The sequence below is a fragment of the Choloepus didactylus genome, chromosome 11 (genome assembly GCF_015220235.1).
Source record: "Choloepus didactylus isolate mChoDid1 chromosome 11, mChoDid1.pri, whole genome shotgun sequence".
In the NCBI taxonomy this organism is placed as follows: Eukaryota; Metazoa; Chordata; class Mammalia; order Pilosa; family Megalonychidae; genus Choloepus; species Choloepus didactylus.
The window spans coordinates 67,071,103-67,098,114 of NC_051317.1; the positions used below are offsets into that span (position 1 = coordinate 67,071,103).

Below are 27,012 nucleotides of genomic sequence, written 5' to 3' on the forward strand. Positions count from 1 at the left end.
AAAAAAAGAAAATTATAGACCAATTTCTTTAATGAATATAGACACAAAAATCCTCAAAAAAATACTCGCAAATCGAATCCAGCAGCACATTAAAAGAATTATACACCACGACCAGGTGGGATTTATTCCAGGTATGCAAGGCTGGTTCAACACAAGAAAATCAATTAATGTAATACACCACATCAATAAATCAAAGCAGAAGAACCACATGATCATCTTGATTGATGCAGAAAAGGCATTTGACAAAATTCAACATCCTTTCCTGATGAAAACACATCAAAGGATAGGAATAGAAGGGAACTTTTTCAATATGATAAAGGCAATATATGAAAAACCCACAGCTAACATCACACTCAATGGGGAGAGATTGAAAGCTTTTCCTCTAAGATCAGGAACAAGACAGGGATGCCCACTATTACCATTGCTATTCAACATTGTGCTGGAATTTCTAGCTAGAGCAATTAGGCAAGAAAAAGAAATAAAAGGCATCCAGATTGGAGAGGAAGAAGTAAAACTTTCACTATTTGCAGATGACATGATTCTATATGTAGGAAATCCAGAAAAATCTACCGCAAAGCTACTAGAACTAGTCAATGAATACAGCAAAGTAGCAGGTTACAAGATCAACACACAAAAATCTGTAGTGTTCCTATACACAAGTAATGTGTAGTGTTCCTATACACAAGGAGGAAATCAAGAAAAAAATCCCATTTACAATAGCAACGAAAAGAATCAAGTATTTAGGAATAAACTTAACCAAGGACACAAAAGCCCTTTACATAGAAAACTATAAGAAACTGCTAAAAGAAATTGAACAAGACCTGAAAAAATGGAAGAACTTACCATGTTCATGGATTGGAAGACTAAATATAGTTAAGATGGCAATTTTACCTAAACTGATTTACAGATTCAATGCAATACCAATTCAAATCCCAACAACTTACTTTACAGAAATAGAAAAACCAATAACTAAATTTATTTGGAAGGGTAAGGTGCCCCAAATAGCCAAAAATATCTTGAGAAAGAGGAATGAAGTGGGAGATCTCACACTACCTGACTTTGAAGCATATTACAAAGCTACAGTGCTCAAAACAGCATGGTACTGGCATAAGGACATATATACTGATGAATGGAATCGAATTGAGTGTTCAGAAGTAGACCCTCGCATCTATGGACAACTGATCTTTGATAAGGCAGTGAAGCTGAAGCAACTGGGAAAGCACAGCCTGTTCAATAAATGGTGTTTGGAGAACTGGATATCCATTTCCAAAAGAATGAAAGAGGATATCCATCTCACACCTTATACCGAAATTAACTCAAAGTGGATCAAAGACCTAAACATTAGCACCAAGACCATAAAACTCTTAGAAGAAAATGTAGGGCAATATCTTAAAGATCTTGTGATAGGAGGTGGTTTCTTAGACCTCACACCCAAGGCACGAGCAACCAAAGAACAAATAGACAAATGGGATCTCCTCAAAATTAAACACTTTTGTACATCAAAGGACTTTGTCAGAAAAGTAAAAAGGCAACCTACACAATGGGAGATGATATTTGGAAACCACATATCAGATAAGGGTTTAATATCCCGAATATATAAAGGAATCCTGCATCTCAATAACAGAAAGACAAACAATCCAATTAAAAAATGAGCAAAAGGCATGAACAGACATTTTTCTGAAGAGGAAATACAAATGGCTCAAAAGCATAAGAAAAAATGCTCAACTTCACTGGCTATTAAGGAAATGCAAATCAAAACCACAATGAGATATCAACTCACACCTACCAGAATGGCCATTATCCAAAAAACAGAAAATGACAAGTGCTGGAGAGGATGTGGAGAAAGAGGCACACTTATTCATTGTTGGTGGGAATGTAGAATGGTGCAACCACTCTGGAAGACAGTGTGGAGGTTCCTCAGGAAGCTAAATATAGATTTGCCATATGACCCAGCTATTCCATTGCTAGGTATATACTCAGAGGAACTGAAACTTAAGACACAAACAGACATTTGTAAACCGATGTTTATTGCAGCATTATTCACAATTGCCAAGAGATGGAAACAGCCCAAATGTCCATCAAAGGATGAGTGGATAAACAAACTGTGGTATATACACATGATGGAATATTATGCAGCTGTAAGACAGAACAAAGACATGGATCATGTAATAATGTGGATGAACCTTGAGGACATTATGTTGAGTGAAGTTAGCCAGAAACAAAAGGACAGATTCTGTATGGTCTCACTAATATGAACAGACATTAATGAACAAACTTTGGGAGTTAAAAGCTGACAACACAGGCGACCAGGAGATAGAAAGAGGGCAGAGATTAGCCATTTGATGCTGAAGGACTACAGAATGTTTAGGACTGATTGCATAGATCCAGAAATAGATAGCATAATACTGTGTGATGGTAGCATGGTATTGTAAGTACACTGAACAAAGATGTCTGTGAGTAAAGCTGAAAGAAGTGGGATAGGAGAATGTATGACACCAGAGGTAAAGATAGATGATAAAGACTGGGACTGTATAACGTGGCAAAAACTGGAGTGGCCAATGACTGTTACTAAATATACAAATATAAAAATGTTTTTGCATGTGGGAAAGCAAATGAATGCCAACCATGTAGAAATTTGAAAAGGGGATGGTATTCAGGAATAAACATAATCAAAGCAAACTGGAGTCTATGGTCAACAGTAACATTGTAATATACCTCCATTAAATGTAACAAAGGCAATATGCCAATGCTAAATGTATATGAGAGGGGGATATAGGGGAGGGATATGGGATTCTTGGTAGCGGTGTTATTTGCTGTCCTTACTAGTATATTGTATTGTATGACATGTTATTTTTCTTTTTATCATTTTTTTTCTTATTGCTAAAAAAAATTTTTTTTCTTGTAGTAATCAGTATGTTCAAGTGCTGATTGTGGTGATAAATGTACAACTTTATGATGATACCATGAACAACTGTTTGTACACTGTGGATAAATGTATGGTATGTGAATATAACTCTATAAAATTGTAGGAAAATATATAGATAGGAGTAAAAGTGTTGGAGAAAACATAGTGAGAGGGATGATGCCTCACCAATATGGACTAACTACAATGTGTAAACTCAGAATTGAATCTTAGAACATAGCCTAACATGGACATAATAATTGTAATAGTCCCTAGATTGTAAGCTCTTACAGCAGTTAACTCTATCCCTGAATTGTAATGCCTATCTCTAAACTTTGAGATGCTGATCCCCTAGCGTATAACCTGATTGGTCTCTGGAACAATGCATATCTCTGAGACACCTGAAACTCAGAGCTAGAGCTCGGCAGATATGAATGTCAGTATCAGTGCATACAGCCACTGTCAAAAAAAAAAAAAGCTGAAAAAGAGCCCAGACTTCAATTAGTGATATGAATGAAGCAGGTCTGGTTAAGACCAGGGCAAGCCAGGCCAAAGGGTAAAGGTTGAAACTGATTGTGTTTTAGAACTTCAACTTCCATATGAGACCAAGGGAAGAGATATCTATTTTGTACAGGATCTAAATTTTCTAAACAGTACAACTCTACAGTCGATTTGTTCAAACACCACAATTGCATGGAACTTTGAATAGGAAGTGAGATACAGTAGGTTAGTATAGGCTGGAGTGAAATAGTGACACATCCCAGAGTAATTTGGGCAGATAATAGAAAATATATTTACAGCCTCCCCCTCCCCAGCCCCGAGGATCTGGGGGAAGGTGCGGATGTGTTGGACATCCTCACCTGGACTGGTATTGATGTTGTCACAAACATTGGGACTGGCAGTTTGATGTGCTGAGCCCTCAAGCATGGGACTTGCCTTTATGAAGCTCATTACCACAAAGGAGAGTCTAAACTTGCATGTAATGGTGCCTAAGAGTCTCCCCCTGAGTACTTCTTTGTTGCTCAGATGTGGCCCTCTCTCTCTCTAACTGAGCCATCTCGACAGGTGAACTCGCTGCTCTCCCCGCTACGTGGGACCCGACTCCCAGGGATGTAAATCTCCCTGGCAATGCAGAATATGACTCCCGGGGATGAATGTGGACCCCACATCGTGGGACTGAGAATATCTCCTTGACCAAAAGGGGGATGCAAAATGAGATGAAATAGTTTCAGTGGCTGTGAGATTTCAAATGGAGTCGAGAGGTCACTCTGGTGGACATTCTTATGCACTATATAGATAACACCTCTTAGGTTTTAATGTATTGGAATAGCTAGAAGCAAATACCTGAAACTACCAAACTCCAACCCAGCAGTCTGGACTCCTGAAGACAATTATATAATAATGTAGATTACAAGGGGTGACAGTGTGATTGTGAAGACCTTGTGGATCCTACCCCCTTTATCTAGTGTATGGATGAGTAGAAAAATGGGGATAAAAACTAAAGGACAAATGGGGTGGGATGGGGGGATGATTTGGGTGTTCTTTTTTCACTTTTATTTTTTATTCTTGTTCTGGTTCTTTCTGATGTAAGGAAAATGTTCAGAGATAGATTGTGGTGATGAACGCATTAACTATGTTATCATACTGTGGACAGTGGATTGTATACCATGGATGATTGTATGGTGTGTGAATGTATTTTAATAAAAAATGTATGGTGTGTGAATGTATTTTAATAAATAGATGCCTCAGTGACTAAATTCCAGTGATACGTGAAGATATCAAAATGTCCGAGTTTCAACACAAGATTATAAAACATGCAAAGAAACAGAAAGTGATGGCCCAGGCAAAGGAGACAATTAAAGCATTAGAAACCATCAATGAGGAGGACCAGAACTGGACATACCAGACAAAGACATTAAAATATGGTCTTAGGAGAGGCGGGGCAAGATGGCAGACTGGTGAGCTGTATGTTTTAGTTACTCCTCCAGGAAAGTAGGTAGAAAGCCGGGAACTGCGTGGACTGGACACCACAGAGCAATCTGACTTTGGGCATACTTCATACAACACTCATGAAAACGTGGAACTGCTGAGATCAGCGAAATCTGTAAGTTTTAGCGGCCAGGGGACCCACGCCCCTCCCTGCCAGGCTCAGCCCCGGGGGAGGAGGGGCTGTCAGCTCCGGGAAGGAGAAGGGAGAACTGCAGTAGCAGCCCTTATCGGAAACTCATTCTACTGATTCAAACTCCAACCATAGATAGACTGAGACCAGACACCAGAGAATCTGAGAGCAGCCAGCCCAGCAGAGAGGAGACAGGCATAGAAAAAAAACAACATGAAAAACTCCAAAATAAAAGCGGAGGATTTTTGGAGTTCTGGTGAACATAGAAAGGGGAAGGGCCCTGAGGCGCATATGCAAATCCTGAAGAAAAGCTGATCTCTCTGCCCTGTGGACCTTTCCTTAATGGCCCTGGTTGCTTTGTCTGTTAGAATTTCAATAGCCCATTAGATCTCTGAGGAGGGCCCGTTTTTTTTTTGTTGTTTTTTTTTGTTTTTTGTTTTTTTTTTAATCCTTTTTTCTTTTTCTAAAACAATTACTCTAAGAAGCCCAATACAGAAAGCTTCAAAGACTTGCTATTTGGGCAAGTCAAGTCAAGAGCAGAACTAGGAGAGCTCTGAGACAAAACGCAATAATCCAGTGGCTGAGAAAATTCACTAAACACCACAACTTCCCAAGAAAAGGGGGGTGTCCACTCACAGCCATCATCCTGGTGGACAGGAAACAGTCCTGCCCATCGCCAGCCCCATAGGCCAGAGCTGCCCCAGACAACCCAGTGTGATGGAAGTGCTTCAAATAACAGGCACACACCACAAAACTGAGAGACTGAAAGCCTTCCTTCTAAGATCAGGAACAAGACAAGGATGCCCGCTATCACCACTGTTATTCAACATTGTGCTGGAAGTGCTAGCCAGGGCAATCCGGCAAGACAAAGAAATAAAAGGCATCCAAATTGGAAAAGAAGAAGTAAAACTGTCATTGTTTGCAGATGATATGATCTTATATCTAGAAAACCCTGAGAAATCGACGATACAGCTACTAGAGCTAATAAACAAATTTAGCAAAGTAGCGGGATACAAGGTTAATGCACATAAGTCAGTAATGTTTCTATATGCTAGAAATGAACAAACTGAAGAGACACTCAAGAAAAAGATACCATTTTCAATAGCAACTAAAAAAATCAAGTACCTAGGAATCAACTTAACCAAAGATGTAAAAGACCTATACAAAGAAAACTACATAACTCTACTAAAAGAAATAGAAGGGGACCTTAAAAGATGGAAAAATATTCCATGTTCATGGATAAGAAGACTAAATGTCATTAAGATGTCAATTCTACCCAAACTCATCTACAGATTCAATGCAATCCCAATCAAAATTCCAACAACCTACTTTGCAGACTTGGAAAAGCTAGTTATCAAATTTATTTGGAAAGGGAAGATGCCTCGAATTGCTAAAGACACTCTAAAAAAGAAAAACGAAGTGGGAGGACTTACACTCCCTGACTTTGAAGCTTATTATAAAGCCACAGTTGCCAAAACAGCATGGTACTGGCACAAAGATAGACATACAGATCAATGGAATCGAATTGAGAATTCGGAGACAGACCCTCAGATCTATGGCCGACTGATCTTTGATAAGGCCCCCAAAGTCACTGAACTGAGTCATAATGGTCTTTTCAACAAATGAGGCTGGGAGAGTTGGATATCCATATCCAAAAGAATGAAAGAGGACCCCTACCTCACCCCCTACACAAAAATTAACTCAAAATGGACCAAAGATCTCAATATAAAAGAAAGTACCATAAAACTCCTAGAAGATAATGTAGGAAAACATCTTCAAGACCTTGTATTAGGCGGCCACTTCCTAGACTTTACACCCAAAGCACAAGCAACAAAAGAGAAAATAGATAAATGGGAACTCCTCAAGCTTAGAAGTTTCTGCACCTCAACGGAATTTCTCAAAAAGGTAAAGAGGCAGCCAACTCAATGGGAAAAAATTTTTGGAAACCATGTATCTGACAAAAGACTGATATCTTGCATATATAAAGAAATCCTACAACTCAATGACAATAGTACAGTCGGCCCAATTATAAAATGGGCAAAAGATATGAAAAGACAGTTCTCTGAAGAGGAAATACAAATGGCCAAGAAACACATGAAAAAATGTTCAGCTTCACTAGCTATTAGAGAGATGCAAATTAAGACCACAATGAGATACCATCTAACACCGGTTAGAATGGCTGCCATTAAACAAACAGGAAACTACAAATGCTGGAGGGGATGTGGAGAAATTGGAACTCTTATTCACTGTTGGTGGGATTGTATAATGGTTCAGCCACTCTGGAAGTCAGTCTGGCAGTTCCTTAGAAAACTAGATATAGAGTTACCATTCGACCCAGCGTTTGCACTTCTCGGTATATACCCGGAAGATCGGAAAGCAGTGACACGAACAGATATCTGCACGCCAATGTTCATAGCAGCATTATTCACAATTGCCAAAAGATGGAAACAACCCAAATGTCCTTCAACAGATGAGTGGATACATAAAATGTGGTATATACACACGATGGAATACTACGCGGCAGTAAGAAGGAACGATCTGGTGAAACATATGACAACATGGATGAACCTTGAAGACATAATGCTAAGCGAAATAAGCCAGGCACAAAAAGAGAAATATTATATGCTACCACTAATGTGAACTTTGAAAAATATAAAACAAATGGCTTATAATGTAGAATGTAGGAGAACTAGCAATAGAGAGCAATTAAGGAAGGGGGAACAATAATCCAAGAACAGATAAGCTATTTAACGTTCTGGGGATGCCCAGGAATGACTATGGTCTGTTAATTTCTGATGGATATAGTAGGAGCAAGTTCACAGAAATGTTGCTATATTAGGTAACTTTCTTGGGGTAAAGTAGGAACATGTTGGAAGTTAAGCAGTTATCTTAGGTTAGTTGTCTTTTTCTTACTCCCTTGTTATGGTCTCTTTAAAATGTTCTTTTATTGTATGTTTGTTTTCTTTTTAACTTTTTTTTCATACAGTTGATTTAAAAAAGAAGGGAAAGTTAAAAAAAAAAAAAAGAAAGAAAGAAAAACAAGGAAAAAAAATGATGTAGTGCCCCCTTGAGGAGCCTGTGGAGAATGCAGGGGTATTCGCCTACCCCACCTCCATGGTTGCTAACATGACCACAGACATAGGGGACTGGTGGTTTGATGGGTTGGGCCCTCCACCACAGGTTTTACCCTTGGGAAGACAGTTGCTGCAAAGGAGAGGCTAGGCCTCCCTGTGGTTGTGCCTAAGAGCCTCCTCCCGAATGCCTCTTTGTTGCTCACATGTGGCCCTCTCTCTCTAGCTAAGCCAACTTGAAAGGTGAAATCACTGCCCTCCCCCCTACGTGGGATCAGACACCCAGGGGAGTGAATCTCCCTGGCAACGTGGAATATGACTCCCGGGGAGGAATGTAGACCTGGCATCGTGGGACGGAGACCATCTTCTTGACCAAAAGGGGGATGTGAAAGGAAATGAAATAAGCTTCAGTGGCAGAGAGAATCCAAAAGGAGCCGAGAGGTCACTCTGGTGGGCACTCTTACGCACACTTTAGACAACCCTTTTTAGGTTCTAAAGAATTGGGGTAGCTGGTGGTGGATACCTGAAACTATCAAACTGCAACCCAGAACCCATGAATCTCGAAGACAGTTGTACAAAAATGTAGCTTATGAGGGGTGACAAGGGGATTGGGAAAGCCATAAGGACCACACTCCACTTTGACTAGTTTATGGATGGATGAGTAGAAAAATAGGGGAAGGAAACAAACAGACAAAGGTACCCAGTGTTCTTTTTTACTTCAATTGCTCTTTTTCACTCTAATTATTATTCTTGTTATTCTTGTGTGTGTGCTAATGAAGGTGTCAGGGATTGATTTGGGTGATGAATGTACAACTATGTAATGTTACTGTGAACAATCGAAAGTACAATTTGTTTTGTATGACTGCGTGGTATATGAATATATCTCAATAAAATGAAGATTTAAAAAAAAAAAAAAAAAGTATTGTACCAAAGTCAATTTCTTGATTTTGATAATTGCACTTATGGTTATGTAAGTTGTTATTATCGGGGAAGCCTGGGGGAAGGAGAGATGAGAACTCTTTGTATGATTTTTGCAACTTCTATGTGAGCCTAAAATGATTTCAAAATAAAGTTTCAAAAGTAAAAAAAAAAAAAAAAAAAAAAATATGATCTTAAATATGTTCAAAGAACTAGAGAAAAGCATAGACAAAGCCCTAAAGGAAATCAGGGAAATCATAGATGAACACAAAGAAAATATCAATAGAGAGGTAGAAATTATGAAAAGGAACCAAACAGAGCCAAAGATTTCTTAGAGGGGTTCAACAGCAATTGGACCTGGCAGAAGAAAGAATCAGGGAACTTGAAGATAAGACCATTGAAATCATTCAATCTGAGGAGCAGAAGGAGAAGAAAGAGGGAAGGGGGCAAAGAGGATATTCAAAGAAATACTGGCTGAAAACTTCCCAAATTTAAAAAAAGACATGAATACACCCATCCAAGATGCTCAATGAACTCCAAACAGGAAAATCAAATAGACTCATACCACAGCATATTATAATAAAACTGTTGAATGCCAAAGATAGAAGAGAATCCTGAAAGTTGCCATACAGAATCAACATGTCATATACAACGGAGCCTCCGTAGGGTTAAGTGCCCATTTTTCATCAGAAATCATAGAAGCAAGAAGGCAGTGGGATGATATATTTGAAGTGTTGAAAGCAAAAAGAGAATTCTTTATCAGGCAAAACTGCCTTTCAAAAATGAGGGAGAGATTAATACATTCCCATATAAACAAAAACTGAGGAAGATCATCACCACTAGACCAGTCCTACAAGAGCTGCTAAAGGGAGTTCTGCCTATTGAAAGGAAAGAACAATAGATAGTAGATCAAAGTCACATGAAGAAATAAAGATCTCTATTAAAGGTAGTGACTGGGGTAAAGACAAATGCAAGACTCTTGTATTTTAGGTTTTTTTTTTTTTTACTTCCTACAGAGTTTAACAAGTAGTGCATACCTTGAGGAGCTGGTGGAGAATGCAGGGGTGTTGGGCTTCCCCACCTCGATGGTTGCTGTTGTGCTCACAGACATAGGGGACTGGTGGTTTGATGGGTTGAGCCCCCTACTACAGGACTTGCCCTTGAGAAGACTGTTGCTGCAAAGGAGAGGCTAGGCCTCCCTATAATTGTGCCTAAGAGCCTCCTCCCCAATACCTCTTTGTTGCTCAGATGTGGCCCTCTCTCTCTAGCTAAGCCAACTTGGCAGGTGAAATCACTGCCCTCCCCTCTACGTGGGATCTGACACCCAGGGGAGTGAATCTCCATGGCAACGTGGAACATGACTCCTGGGGAGGAATGTAGACCTGGCATCGTGGGACGGAGAACATCTTCTTGACCAAAAGGGGGATGTGAAAGGAAATGAAATAAGCTTCAGTGGCAGAGAGAATCCAAAAGGAGCCGAGAGGTCACTCTGGTGGGCACTCTTACGCACAATTTAGACAACCCTTTTTAGGTTCTAAAGAATTGGGGTAGCTGGTGGTGGATACCTGAAACTATCAAACTACAACCCAGAACCCATGAATCTCGAAGACAGTTGTATAAAAATGTAGCTTATGAGGGGTGACAAGGGGATTGGGAAAGCCATAAGGACCACACTCCACTTTGTCTAGTTTATGGATGGATGAGTAGAAAAATAGGGGAAGGAAACAAACAGACAAAGGTACCCAGTGTTCTTTTTTGCTTCAATTGCTCTTTTTCACTCTAATTATTATTCTTGTTATTCTTGTGTGTGTGCTAATGAAGGTGTCAGGGATTGATTTGGGTGATGAATGTACAACTATGTAATGGTACTGTGAACAATCGAAAGTACGATTTGTTTTGTATGACTGCGTGGTATATGAATATATCTCAATGAAATGAAGATTAAAAAAAAAAAAAAAAAAAGACATAATGCTGAGCAAAATAAGCCAGGCACAAAAAGAGAGATATTGTATGTTACCACTAATGTGAATTCTGTGAAAAATGTACAATGTTTTATACTGTAGAATGTAGGGGACCTAGAGATACCAATTAGTGGAGGGGGAATGATAATCTAATAAGAACAGATAAACTATGGAGGGTAATCTCAATGTTATGGGAATGCTCAGGAATGATTATGGTTTGTAAACTTTCTTGGATATAGTAAGATCATGTTGGAAGCAATAGAGTTATTTTAGGTTTTTTTTTTTCTCTTATTCCTTTGTTTTCTTAGGGGTTGTTAATTTTCTTGGGGTATGGTAGGAACATGTTGGAAGCAATGTAGTTATTTTAGATTATTTGTTTTTCTTACTCCTCTGTTTGGACATGGTTTATTAATTTTCTTGGGGTATGGTAGGAACATATTGGAAGCAAAGTAGTTATTTTAGGTTATTTGTTTTCCTTAATCCATTGCTTTGTTTGAAATGTTAGGTTTTTTTGGTTGTTGTTTGCCTGTTTGTTTTTAATTTTTTGATAAACAAAGTTAAAAAATTGAAAAAAAATCAGTAGAAAAATGGGAGTAAAAACTAAATGACAAATAGGGTGGGATGGGGGGATGGTTTGGGTATTCTCTTTTCACTTTTATTTTTTATTCTTATTCTGATTCTTTCTGATGTAAGGAAAATGTTCAGAAATAGATTGTGGTGATGAATGCATAACTATATGATCATACTGTGAACAGTTGATTGTATACCATGGATGACTGTATGGTTTGTGAATATATTTCAATAAAACTGAATTTAAAAAAAAAAAAAAAAAAAAAAAGGAGCCTAGAGGTCATTCTGGTGGGCACTCTTATGCACAATCTAGACAACTCTTTTTAGGTTCTAATGAATTGGAATAGCTAGCAGTAAATACCTGAAACTATCAAATTACAACCCAGAACCCATCCATGAATCTTGAAGACGATTGTATAAAAATGTAGCTTATGAGGGGTGACAATGTGATTGGGAAAGCCATATGGACCACACTCCCCTTTGTCTAGTTTATGGATGGATGAGTAAAAAAATGGGGGAAGGAAACAAACAAACAAACAAACAAAGGCACCCAGTGTTCTTTTTTACTTTCATTGTTCTTTTTCACTTTAATTATTATTCTTGTTATTTTTGTGTGTGTGGTAATGAAGGCGTCAGGGATTGATTTTGGTGATGAATGCACAACTATGCAATGGTACTGTGAACAATCAAATGTATGCTTTGTTTTGTATGACTGCATGGTATGTGAATATATCTCAATAAAATGAATTAAAAAAAGAAGCAGTGCATAAAATGAATGACACATCAGTAGTTTGGGACTCACTATAAACTTGCCATTTGTGACAAGTAACTAAATAAAGGGGGGGGATGGAGGGATATAGGAACATAGTTTGTGTATGACATTGATGTTAAGTTGATATCTAAGCAAATGAGCATCATAGATTCAGGATTTTAAATGTAAACCTCATGGTAACTACAAAGAAAATGTTCTAGTTTATGGAAGCTCATAGAGATGGAAATTAGAGCACAGGTATCCAGCGGTGGAGAGATGGGCAAGGGTAGAGGGGAGTTGGCATAACGGGTGTGATTTCTGCATAGGAAGATGTGAAAAGCTCAGTAACAGGAGGGAGGGAAGGCACTGCAACAGTGTAAATATGAGTAATCCCACTGAATGGTATGCTTGGGAGTTGATGAGGGGAAAATTTACAATGTGTATATGTTTCCACAATGAAAAAAAAAGAAGAGCAACTAAAGAGACAATAACAATTCAAGGTAATACATGATCCTGGACAGGCTCAAACAAGAGAGAAGAAAAGGCTGAAAAGGACAATATATGGACATATGAAAAAATTAAAATATAGACTTTAAGTTTTATGGCATTGTTACATTTCTTGCACTTGTTTACTGTTAAAGTGGATACATACGTGAATATCCTTGTTCTTAGAAAGTGAACATGAGTGTGATGTGTACAACCCACACTCAAGTGTTCAGAAAATGGACTGATAAATAGACATACAGACAGACATACAAACATATAGATGGATAGATGGATTGACAGATTGATGAACAGATGGATGGATGGATATGGCAAATGTGGCAAAAATGTTAAGATTGGTAGGTCTGGGTATCTGGGGAGTGGGGCTTTGCTGGAGTTCTCTGTATGGGGTTTGTATTAATTTTGTATCTGTCGTGTAAGTTCAAAAGTATTTCAAAATAAAAAGTTTAAAATTAAAATTAAAGAACAAAGGTACCGTCTCCCATGAATTCCCATAAAGCAGCTGTTGTATTGTGTAACATCCTTTTTAGTAAATAAACTGGTGCATTACATAATTTTGTTTCTCATAAGACCAAAACAATTTTGGAAGAAAAAAGGAAACTTTACAGGAAGCTAATATGCTTTATTCCAGTTATAGCGATCTCTGCTGTCATGGCTCTAGAGGAAATCGTAACCTTTATATCGCTTAGGCAATGCTTAATAAAGGTAAGTCCTCACAGCTGACATTTTTACAGTTTGTAGCCATGAATTAAGAAGAAACCAAAGTGCAGCTATTCTGTTGAACTAAAATGGAGAACCATTTGTGTTAACATTCAGGCTAGCTGGGAATAGGATTAATACACTTTCATGAAAGTTGAAGACTATGATAAAAGTAAATACTGAAGACAGGATTAGCCTATCTCCTCTGCATAGGGAAAGGCCAAGGAAAACTCTGGGTCTTGGACAGGACATTCCTCAGCGAGTGGTTAGAGAAGTGCTGAAGTACTTAGACAAGCAGAGGACCAAAATCTAAGGCTCTACTTAATAATGCAAGACATTAACTCCGTTAGTATGGAAAATATATGTATAAGCAAGGGTTTTCCTTAGAAAATCTCAGTAACATATTCATCTAGCCTTTAACTTAGAGTAATATAACTTCCTGGTGTTTCCTCCAAGATAAACTGTTTGCAAATACCTAGATAACTGATTTAATTTGTTACAGAGGATTAAATAAAAACCAGTTTTGTTTTTTTTTTCCTTTTTTACAGGTTAGGTGGGGAGAGGTTCTACCAATTCTTTCAATAATAAAATAGGAGGGTCCCTTATTTATTAAGATCATCCCCAATGTTTGAAACTGTCATTGCAGACAATAGAGAGCAACTCTATCAACTTACCAAAGAATTGAATGATGTGATTGCACATATAATGATTGTATGATAGAATAGCTTGTATAATTGTCTCATGGAAATAGCTACCAATTCATCAAAGGGCCACTCCTACTGTATTTACAAGGGCCAAATAACTTGGAATCTATTTCAAGGTCAAATTTAACTACTTCTCATGTCTTTAGGGGTTTAAAAGACACACAAAGTCTAAAAAAAAGGAGAATTTTTTACTGTTTTCTGAACTTGAGCTACAAGAGGGTAAATTTTAAAAATGGTCAATAGTGGACTAACTATAGCTGCCATTTCCTTAGGTAGAACATTGATACAAAACATCTTAGCTTCCAATTTATCTAAAGAAACATATACAGATATTTTAGATGGAATATCTACTAATTTAAAAGTAAATAGTTGAACTAAAAATTAGATAAGCTATGTTTTCCAGACAATAGGACTATGCCAGTAGAGTTGATGAAGGTTTGTGGATAGTTCTAGGGATGGTGAATCTTCAGCAGATACTTTTTTACTTAAGACTTTTAAAAATCAGCTCTAGACGATTGTATAACTAGGTAGCTTACACAGCGTGATGGTGTGATTGTGAAAACCTTACGGCTCACACTTTCTTTACCTGGTGTATGAACAGATAAGTAGAAAAATGGGAACAAAAATTAAATGAATAATAGGGGGGATGGGGGAAATGGGATGTTTTGGGTGTTCTTTTTATTTGTATTTTTATTCTTATTTTTATTTTTTGGGAGTAATGAAAATGTTCAAAAATTGGTTTTGATGATGAATGCACAACTATATAATGGTACTGTGAACAACTGATTGTGCACTGTGGATGATTATATGGTATGTGAATATATCTCAAAACTGAAGTGGAAAAAAAATCAGCTCTAAAATATGCTGGATTATTATTAAGACATCCTTAGAGAATCTTGGATCCACAGAGTTGAACAAGATTTGTAGAGATGAGAAAATAAGCCACTTGAAGTGCCCATCTAGATGTGTGTCCAAAAAAATCACCAATTCTTTCCTTATTTAAGATCTTCTTACATAGATTTTTTTTCACTGAGTTCAAGAGAATTAATTTAAAATAAGATTCACATTTTTAAAAATTAAAGGGATTTCTGATTTTAATTTCATATAGGAACATGCTAATTTGGCCAGGTTTTGTCCTACTTTGAGACAAAAATATTTGAAGTCTCATAGATATGTTTCCACCTGTAAAGGGAGAATAAATGACAATTTTCCAGTTTCTGAGTTCCTCTCTCACAAAAATGAGACAAGAAAATTGAATGTAGGAACAAAATTCTCCAAAAAGAGTCAGCACATCTATAACTCAAGTTACTCAAACTGAAGTAGAGGGGTCAGAGATAAATTTGACCTGAGAGAAGAAAATTGTGAAACATAAAGGGAAATTGAAAGATACAAATAGAAGTAGGAAAAAACAACAACAACAAACAAACCACTTTCTAACTATATTAGTAACAAAAGAAGTAAAGAAAGCACAACCTCTTCAGTTGGGGGAACACAAGATGAGGCTAGATATCACTGGTATTTATATCTTCGCAATTATAATACATTAAATTTATCTTTAGTAATAAGCTGTGGACTCCCAAAGGATATATAAGCTGAAGACCATTGTAATCAAGATGCAAGAAGGAAAGAATTTCCTGACCACATGAATTGCTCATCTCCGGTCTTAGCTCATCTCTATTCTTAGAGACTTTATGGGCTTCCTTTGTATAAAGACCCTTAATAAACAAGTCTCTTGGGTTTGAAGTGGCAGCATGATGCCTCTCCAAGGCAAGGGAGAACCAAGGGCAGATGGACAGGAACTCACTATACCTGAGCACCTATTTTGTACCAGTCTTTACTATAGGCTTTATACAAGCTCTCCTTATACATCCTCAGAACAAACACCATCACAGAAAATTTGGTATAGCAGATGCCAAAGAAAGTCACACATGTAGTAAGGGACAGAGACAAGAACTCAGCCTGGATTGATCTGAGGCCACACCTTGTGCCTTTCTTCTTTGCCAGACTGCTTCCCAGGGATGGGATGGGTGTGTGTTTGAGTTACCCACATTTCTTCCAGATGAAGTTCATTGTTCATCTGAACCAACTGTGACATTTAATAAGAAAAGGACACAACCTTCAATTTGGAAATAAACATTTCTTACTTTTTGACTTATGAGAACCGGAGCATCATGTAAAGAAGTGGCCCAATTTTCAAAGTCAGTCACATCAACTACACGGGCTCCTTTGAGAAGCTTTTCTTTTAGTTGGATTGCATATTTTCTGGATCCTCCTCTTATGAGCGTAATCACATCATCTATGAGGCCGTCACGGGTTATGTTCACTGAGAAGAGAAGGAAGATGTGAGTGAAGCATTTATAGTTCTGTGATCAGGCATCAAGATGATGACTAATAAGCATTTATTGAACTCATTTAGTGAAGTATAAGCTAGAATATTTATTGAATTTTTAATCGTGGACATTGTTTACATAATTTTTTTCACACCAAATCTGTAAAGACAATCTTCACCACTCTAGAGCTTGGTGGTCATCTGAAACTGCCCATTTGAAAATTTCATTCCTTTTTTTAATTAAAAAAAAAAAAAGTAAAAGTGATAGGGATGGTCTAGATAGATTGATAATACAAAGTTCACCATATACATGCATGTATACATGGGAACCAAAGATGACCTTTGGATATATTCTTTATTCTTTGTTGCACACCTACCATCCTAATTATATTTTGCTTAGGTTTACTTAAATTTTAAGCTCTTTTAATATTATAACAAGTACAAAAAAGAATAAAGTAAAAAAAAGAATAAAAAGTAAAAATTGCTTTCTATCCCCACTTTCTACCCACTTCTCCCTTAGTCCCTCTCTCCAGACTGAACCACTTTTAGTAAACTCTTGTGAATCTTTCAAAGTTATGAATTTTTAGAACTGGAAAGGAATTATAGCTTGATTTTTGCTTATCCTTCCTCTTTTGTATGGATGAGAAAACTGAGCCTCAGAGAGGTGGAATCTAAGTTTGCATAGTTAGCTTAAGGGCCAAATATAGAAATTCTGACATGTAATGGCTAGTTCAGTTTTCATTTTATTTCATCCATGGTTTCCAAGCATGGCCATGAGTTAGTGGTTGGTATGTTTTAAAAAATATCAATGCCTGGGTTTCTCATTGCCCCTCCTCACCCCCAGTTATCAGTTGACTCTTTAAGGATGGGTCCCCAGCATTTGTGTTATTAAAAATTGTCTCAGGTATTTCTGATTAGTGTAAAAGTTGAGAACTACAGCACTACTTCACGCTTGCAAATCTGCTAAAGATTAACAACTGAAAGTGATATTTGTACCAATGTTATTTGTATTTAGGAAAGGTTATGCACTGATTTAATGTTAAGGATGGGTTAGAGATTTCAAAACAGGTGAAAGGTTGGGTTGGGAGATTATTTCAGCCTTCTTGTTTGTTGCTGGACACACACGGGACTGCCAGTAAGCCATTTGGAAACTTTGTACAAATAAAGGAAAAAGTGGGAAACTTTTCCTCAAAATATTTTTCTACCATTGGCTTTCTACCATTATCATGATAAATACACAAATCTACAATGAGTACACTGTGAGTGGCAGCATGTAGAGTTGTACACTGCACAGCCTGCACACAATGATACTGAAGAATTGTCCCAAGGGCTGTTTGTGTTTATAGTGGTATGGAAACCACTATAAGATAAAATCGTTTTTAAGCATTTCTAGTTTTTGAAATAGAGACCGTAAAGAGGGTTGATAATGAGGTGGCCATGCTCACTGACCCCAGTACATTTTTAATCTTAAAAATTAAGCCATCTCACAGTGGATCAGCCCTGAGAATGTAAACAGCTGTGATATGTGCAGCAATGAAAACTGCCGCAGCCAATACCCACAAAAGAACAATCTTGTAAATGAGAGGTTATGTTAAAAGAGTTCCTGATGACCCCTTCTGGAATGAAGGAGAAAGCACTGGTCAAGAGAAACTCAACTCCTGTCTATAATTTAAAGAAGCAAAGCATGATATTCATTGCTATTTTCATGTGACATTATTTTATGAAAACAAAGAAAAATATAGCCATGTGTGACTCAGGTTTCATAGAAAGAACCAAACCATACATATAATTGAAACCAGCTCAGTTTTTCCAAGAATTGCTTTTGCCATTTTTTGGTGGCGGGGTGTGGTGGGGAAGGAGGTGGTGCTGAAAGACAATATAACAGATTTGGAGAAATGTAAAGAAAATACTATAATAATAATAATATATCACCCATAATCCCACCACCTTAACAAAAACTTTTTTTTTCTTGCTTAATATTGCCAGTGTTTTATACAACAGCCAACACAAGTTAGAGTCAAATGTTTTCTATATATTACCTCATTTAATCATTATTACAATTTAGGCCTTATTATTATCCCCATTTTGTAGATGAGGAAACATAAGGCATAGTGGGGTTGAGTAATTGACTGCAGGTCACACAGCTATTCAAGAGAAAGGCAGTACTCAAAACTGGCAGTTGTTTGCTCCACCACAGGGTTAATCATAAATAATACTGACTTACAAATATTTATATGGTTCCACATTTATTTTGCAATTATTTTGTACTCTTCTATAAATATGCAACTTCATATAATAAACATTTGGCAAGCTTTGCCTAGTCTTTAGACCTCATAAATATCATTTTAATGGTTACATAACAGTTGTATAACTCCCTAAGCTTTTGAATTATTTCTCTAGGACCAGAATTTGGATATTTCCTATATTTTTCTTAGCATAGAAACTAAAAGAGTGCTCTGAGATATGCATATCTATGTATTTTAAAAACACATTTGAAAAAAAATTTGGAACAATAAAAAAAGTTAAGTCATACTTACCAACTTTGCCTTCACCCCTCTTTAAACAATCATTTTTATGAACACCTCCTTCGATTTTAACTACGGCTTGCAGAGATAAATCCAGATCAAATCCGAGGCATCTCTGTATATCTTTTAGTTCAACCTCTATTAAATGAATTTATTTGAAAATTATTAGATAATATCAACATCACATTCAAACAAATCCCAAGTTTTCTATTTTGTTAGCGATGTACTTACTTGGATTCCTACACATCACTATTGAATTCAACTTTAATATCATATCTGACCGCTCTGTCCTTGGATTAGAATCCAGTGATCTCCTTTTGACTTTATTTGCTTGTCAACTTAATGGCAAAGAACATACTAAACTTACCACTTGGTTGAAATGGTTGGAGGTCAAACTGCAGCAGTTATAGTCAAGTCCTTTCCCATCTAATACTATGCAGGAGGGCGAGCTACAATTGTCTAACATTTATTGAAATGCTTATTCTGTGCTCAGCACCATTCCATGCATTATGTATGGATTAACTAATTTAATCCTCATGGGAACCTTATGAGGTAGGTTCTATCAGCTCCTCTTATAGATGAGGACATGAAATGGTAAAGCAGTTTAGTAACCTGCTGATTTTACTCAGCTAGTAATTAGCAAGCTGGGATTTAAACCAGAACTGTCTGACTTTTATGCGTGTCTCTATACTGACTTCATCATTTGGTCATGGGATGCATTAACAAACCCCTGGTCCTCTATGGAAGACTCAGTTCATCATTAAAGTGGCTGATCCATGGCTTTGGGCAAATGACTTATATCCATAACAACTTTATTTTGGCCCTATACATGCTGTTTAGTAGATATCAATCTTGAAAGCTGACACACTGTGGTATGTGGGTGCCCCAAATAGCTATTAGGAAGAGAAATCTTAGCATTTACTCAAATGCTATCTTTTATTCTTCTGTTGTCCTGATTTAAAAGAGGGAAAAATTCCTTTATTCTAGGGTTAAATAGACAAGGCCTCAACTCACTGACCATGTCAGTGTTTGCTCTTATTTATAATTCCAGATCACACACACACACACACACACACACACACACACACAAATATGTAGTTGTTTATCCTAGAAGCCAAAAGGCTTTATGAATATGGGGAAGTTAAAGAAATCACAGGGTTCCATAGTGAGACTTAGAAGTAGAGATTTGGAGGCATTTTGGTATCCATTCATTCAACAAATACTTAAAATAAGTGAGAACTTGAGGATTATTAGGTGGTGTTTTCATTGGAAAGGGAAGAGAGAGGTAAAAACAGAAGACAATTCCAGAACCCCAAAATTAGATTTCCAACCTTAACTTAGGAAGCATAAGGACACCGATTCCAAGGAAGATGGCAAAAAAAAAAAAAAAAAAAAAATACCTAGGTCCTCTCCAAGTGGTTAGATTCTCTGTCTCAGTCATGGAACTTTCCTTGTCCAGACAGAGACTGGACATTCCAAATTGAGGTGGAAGACATGGTTTGTCCCTGACGTACTGACATTAGAGGTGTGCCTTCCTCTTTAAAGGCATGGGGATCAGCCTAATGATCCCTGTCTGCTAAGGCCAGAAGGCAAATAGATTTAAAAAGGTAGCTCTGAACTGTTCAGGATTAAAGACTTCCTCCCATGTAGTTTTTACTCAAAGCCACTCTTTGCTGGAGGTCTTTCTCTCCACACTTTTCAAATTACTCATGATGCAATACCCTTGTGTCCTTCCCCTAAGTGATATCCGTATCGGTACAACCTAGCTGGTGGAGTCTGGGAGCCATCCCACTAGGCTGTGGCTATTGCCTTGTAAGACATTGTGAGCCAAGCCACCTCATATTCTGCTTCCCTTGGCAAGGTTTTTTACCTGCCCAACACAGGACTTAGACATAAAGAAAAAGTTGGCTCATCCATAAAGAGTTTACTGTCTGTGAGGATCATGTCAGACTTCTTGACACAATTGTAAACTACAGGGAATGAGCCATGGAAGTGTTTTTTGGCAAAACTTCCCTTCCTAAAAGGCACCCCCCAAAACTGTGAGTAAGGAGATATACTGGCACCTGTCACTTACTACTTAAAGGCTAATTATAACTAGCCATAATTACTCACAAAGTAAATGATTAAAAATGATTAACATCATCACTTTGCACCCAATTCATTCTTAAGGTGCCTGGAGGCAGCCTTTTGGCCAGGATGGTGATTGTGCAGCACGTAGGCCTCGCCTGTACCTATGGCAGACATTGGTAATCAACCACAGCCCTCTTTACCATGATTTCAAGGGTGGCCAGAAACCTATTCAATAGGGACCCAGTTCAGCCATTGCCAGAATTGCCATATGAGGGAAAATTGATTTTCCACCTTTGTTTTAGGTTATCAGACTCTCATGATAGTTTCCTCCTCATCATCATCAAAATATAATTTAGAACAATATTTCCTTGCAATCCTGAAGAATACTTTGGAAGATACATAATTGTCACACAGGTAATTGGACCAGTGTACTCACTACCAAATAGGTTATGCAAATTATCTCTTTTATCTTTTAAATAATATTTCACTAAAAACAGAATTGCCATGTAATAGATATTGAACTGCAATAGAATTTGAGGGCATTTCTTAGTAATGCTGCTGAGAGGTTCGTGACCAAGTCAGCTGGCTTCTGGAGGAAGTCAATTTGCTCTTTGAAAGGGTTGTAGGGGCCCAAGACCAGGAAGAGAGTTCTTCTCTCCATGGACCAGGTTACAGGACTCTATTCTTAATGTTTTACCATTGACAGAGGTTAGTGAAAGGAATAATGTTTGGTCAAGAGAGCATTTAGAAGTCAGAGCTCTATTTCTAGGCATACTTTTCTCATTCATGGCAGCTTTGTCCAAAACATATATTAATTCATAATCTCCTCCTAGAGACCCAGAGCTACTGTAGTGGGTTCCATAGGTTTCCAAAAATGCAAAATATTCCCCCTTTTCATATCTGGTTGGCAGAGCCTTTATAGCATCCGTGAAGGTTGTTGTCAGCATGGTATTACGACTTCTCATCACAAATCTTCCCAGATGAATTTGTCCTTTCACATGCAGAAACATTTTTTTCTTTGTTTTAGAGTGAGAGAAGAAGAGAAATAAAAGTTTGTTACCATTGTTTCAAATTTTAAAAAATCACAAAATTTAGAATTTCCACAGGTAATAAAATTTCAGCAGTGACCTTGCAATGCCACTTTAACTCACTGGAATGGCTAAAATTAAAATACTGCTCAATCAATGCCAAGTGTTAACGAGGATGTGCAACAAGTAGAGCTCCCAGACATTGCTGGTGGGCATGTAAAACAGAACAACCACTTTGGGGAAAAGCCTGTCAGTTTCATCTAAAGGTAGACACACATATACCCAATTCTACTTCTATATATTTACTAAGATCAATGAAAATAATGACTACAGAAAGACCTGTACAAGAATTTCATATCATCTTTGGTCAGAATGGCTTAAAACTGGAAATGACTGAAATATTCATCAACAGGGGAATTGATAAACAATTTGTGGTATGTCCACACAATGGAATACTAATCAGCAATAAAAAGGAACAAACTACTGACAGATGCAACAACATTAATGAATACCAAAAACATGCTGAGTGAAAGAAGATGGGTGTAAGAGAGTATATACTGTGTGATTCCATTTATAAACAGTTTCTAGGGCAAGCAAAACTAATTATGGTGAGATAAATCTGATCCATGCTTGCCTCTCAGGAGGTGGAGGATTGACTGTAAAGGAGCATTAAGGAATTTTCTGGGGTGATGGAAATTTTCTATGTCTTGTTTGAGAAAGTTGTTACACAGTTGAAAACAATCATCAATACTCATGAAATTGTACCCTTAAAATCTTTACATTTTATTGTATATAAGTTATACCTCACTAAGTTAATTTTTAAAATGTTAACAGTGGAAGGAAATGAAGACATTATATATGAGGTCTGATCTTTTTATTTTGCAAATGAGAAAACTCTACTCCAATGATATCAAGCTATTTGTCCAAAACCATACAAGTAGTCTGTAGCAGTATCAATACCAAAAATCCAAGTCTCAAGTCTCTCTATTCCTTCCATTATTCCCCCTCAATCATTAATGACAAAGACAGGACAGACAAGATTTTAAGATACGGATCTCAAGCCAACCTGATTAACTCAAGATCTATGTGATTCAATGCCATAGGATGTCCCATACAAAACTGAACTACAATTGACACCCATGATTTTGTAGATGGATCTTTTAAGGTACTCCTGTTGTAGCTATGGTTAACACAAGTCAATTGTGTGGGAGTTTAAACATTTTATATATTTTTAGAGGTACATCTTGGTAGATAGGAACATTACCCCAAACTTTCTAAATGTGTTTTAGACGCACAGTTGCTCATACTGCATGTCTTACCTGGTGATCCGGCCTCTAACAAAAGTCTTAAAGGAATGATTTCCATATATGTGAGTCATATGAGATCTCCATATGCTTACTCCCATAATAATTCTCACTGGAGTCTCAATGATGCACAAAGCATACTGCTATTCCTTTCCATTGAATGCTAAAACTTGTTGGTATATCTTGGGGTTTGGAGTCAGAGACACATGTGGTATCTTTCAGAAAGACATGTGATGTTCCTTGGCTCAATTTACTTCAGAAATAGAACTTGGATCATTCCCATCAAACATGCTGTTGTTTCTTTCATTTTAAAGTTAAAACACACACACACACACACAACTTTCTTTTAACTTCACTTCCCCACCAGCTGCTACCCATTTCTTGGCCCCTTTGGTAGTAAATTTTCTTGAAAGAATTTTCTCTACTGGCTATTTCCAAGTGCTCTTTTCTCATTTTCTCTTAAATCCATTCCAATCCTGTTTCTGCTCCCTATATTTCAACAAAACTGCTCTGGTCAAAGTTACCAATGTCTTTATAACTCTAAAGGCAAAGATCACTTCTTAGTGCTCATCTTCTGACATCAGCACATTTGACACAGTACATTACTTCCTTTCCTTGATGTGGTTTCTTCTCTTGTCTTTTAGGGAAGTGCTTTCTAAACTGTAAGATGCAAACGAATCACCTGGAGAATCTTGTTAAAATGCAACTCTGATTCAGTAGGTCTGCAGTGGAGTCTGAGGTTCTAGTTTGGGGACCACAGACGCGGATACTGTTGGTCCATGGACCACACTTTGAATGGCCGAGATTGAGGGCATCACATTAGCTGCTTCTGGTTTCCTTTGCTAGCTCCTCCTCTTTTCTCAGACAGCTCCATGTTGAAGTTCCCCAAATTAAGTCTTCGATTTTCTTCTCTTTTCTATCTACATTAATTCTGTTGGTGGTCTCACCAAGCCCCATGGTTTTAAGTACCATCTATATGGTACTTAGAGCTCAAGTCTGCACTTCTTTCCCAAACTCTAGATTCATACATCAATTTCCTTCTTGATGTTTCCAATTGAATGTCTAATAGATATTGTGAACTTAACATAATTAAAACATAACTAATGTAATTCCAAATCTTCCTCTCCAAATCTGCTCTACCTGCAGCCTTCTCCACTCAATTCATAGCAACTCCATCCTTCCAGTGGCTCAGGTCAAAAATCTTGGAGTCTTAATTGGCTCTTATAACATTTCTGTCTGAATCAGTAACATCTCTCACCTGGATTCCTGCAATAACTTTCTAACAGGACACATTGCTTTTGCTCTTAACACCCATAATCTCTTGTCAAAAGAGTATTCAGAGTGATCATTTTAAATATGTCAGTTTGTATCACTCTTCTACTCAAAATCCTCCAATGGCCTTCCACTTGTCACTTTCTAAATACTATAGAACTCTCTTTTTTGGTTATATATTTATTGTTTTTGCCTGTCTCCTTCTGCTGAACTTTAAGCTCTAGGAAGTCAGTTTGATTCATGAATGTAGTCTACACACCTAGAACAGTGACAGACCACCAAATAATTGCACAGTTCATTATTTCTTGAATGATTAAAAGAATTTTACAATTGCACACTTTGGGTGGGTATGCAAATGAATATAGAGAAAATGTACAGACCCACCCTAAACAATTATACAATTAGTCATAATGTAGCTATTAAAAGGACTTAGTATTGTTTGTTTTATGTGGGAGAAAGGGTAAATAGGTGACTGTGGTATCAGAAAAGAAGAATGAGCATTTAACCAGCACCATACTGATTACAGAAAGCATATTTTCAATTTTTCTAAAGGTGGTGAAGCAGAGTTCTAAATCTGGCTTCAATGTTAAACACAAATGTAATTTCAAAGTCTCAGACTTAAAGGTTTGGTTAAAAAGTAAGCAGACCAAAAGGAGAGGCTAGGCCTCCCTATGGTTGTGCCTAAGAGCCTCCTCCCGAATGCCTCTTTGTTGCTCAGATGTGGCCCTGTCTCTCTAGCTAAGCCAACTTGAAAGGTGAAATCACTGCCCTCCCCCCTACGTGGGATCAGACACCCAGGGGAGTGAATCTCCCTGGCAACGTGGAATATGACTCCCGGGGAGGAATGTAGACCTGGCATCGTGGGATGGAGAACATCTTCTTGACCAAAAGGGGGATGTGAAAGGAAATGAAATAAGCTTCAGTGGCAGAGAGAATCCAAAAGGAGCTGAGAGGTCACTCTGGTGGGCACTCTTACGCACACTTTAGACAACCCTTTTTAGGTTCTAAAGAATTGGAGTAGCTGGTGGTGGATACCTGAAACTATCAAACTACAACCCAGAACCCATGAATCTCGAAGACAGTTGTATAAAAATGTAGCTTATGAGGGGTGACAAGGGGATTGGGAAAGCCATAAGGACCACACTCCACTTTGTCTAGTTTATGGATGGATGAGTAGAAAAATAGGGGAAGGAAACAAACAGACAAAGGTACCCAGTGTTCTTTTTTATTTCAATTGCTCTTTTTCACTCTAATTATTATTCTTGTTATTCTTGTGTGTGTGCTAATGAAGGTGTCAGGGATTGATTTGGGTGATGAATGTACAACTATGTAATGGTACTGTGAACAATCGAAAGTACGATTTGTTTTGTATGACTGCGTGGTATGTGAATATATCTCAATAAAATGAAGATTAAAAAAAAAAAAAAAGACATAATGCTGAGCAAAATAAGCCAGGCACAAAAAGAGAGATATTGTATGTTACCACTAATGTGAATTCTGTGAAAAATGTACAATGTTTTATACTGTAGAATGTAGGGGACCTAGAGATACCAATTAGTGGAGGGGGAATGATAATCTAATAAGAACAGATAAACTATGGAGGGTAATCTCAATGTTATGGGAATGCTCAGGAATGATTATGGTTTGTAAACTTTCTTGGATATAGTAAGATCCTGTTGGAAGCAATAGAGTTATTTTAGGTTTTTTTTTTCTCTTATTCCTTTGTTTTCTAGGGGTTGTTAATTTTCTTGGGGTATGGTAGGAACATGTTGGAAGCAATGTAGTTATTTTAGATTGTTTTTCTTAATCCTCTGGACATGGTTTATTAATTTTCTTGGGGTATGGTAGGAACATATTGGAAGCAAAGTAGTTATTTTAGGTTATTTGTTTTCCTTAATCCATTGCTTTGTTTGAAATGTTGTGGGGTTTTTTTGGTTGTTGTTTGCCTGTTTGTTTTTAATTTTTTGATAAACAAAGTTAAAAAATTGAAAAAAAATCAGTAGAAAAATGGGAGTAAAAACTAAATGACAAATAGGGTGGGATGGGGAGATGGTTTGGGTATTCTCTTTTCACTTTTATTTTTTATTCTTATTCTGATTCTTTCTGATGTAAGGAAAATGTTCAGAAATAGATTGTGGTGATGAACGCATAACTATATGATCATAGTGTGAACAGTTGATTGTATACCATGGATGACTGTATGGTTTGTGAATATATTTCAATAAAACTGAATTAAAAAAAGAAAAAGAAAAAAAAAAAAGTAAGCAGACCAATTTTGTGATATC

The 27,012-nt window shown here is 37.3% G+C and overlaps 1 protein-coding gene across 1 annotated transcript in view; it reads right to left on the bottom strand.

The window, feature by feature from the left end:
- Nucleotides 1–27,012, bottom strand: part of C9 (complement C9) — a 100,679-nt gene that overhangs the window by 30,885 nt on the left and 42,782 nt on the right. The window contains exons 7-9 of the mRNA XM_037799242.1: nucleotides 21,899–22,139; nucleotides 19,066–19,191; nucleotides 16,344–16,522 (exon numbers count right to left, since the gene is read on the bottom strand). Coding sequence (XP_037655170.1) covers nucleotides 16,344–16,522; nucleotides 19,066–19,191; nucleotides 21,899–22,139 — 546 coding nt within the window. The remainder of the gene's footprint in view (nucleotides 1–16,343; nucleotides 16,523–19,065; nucleotides 19,192–21,898; nucleotides 22,140–27,012) is intronic.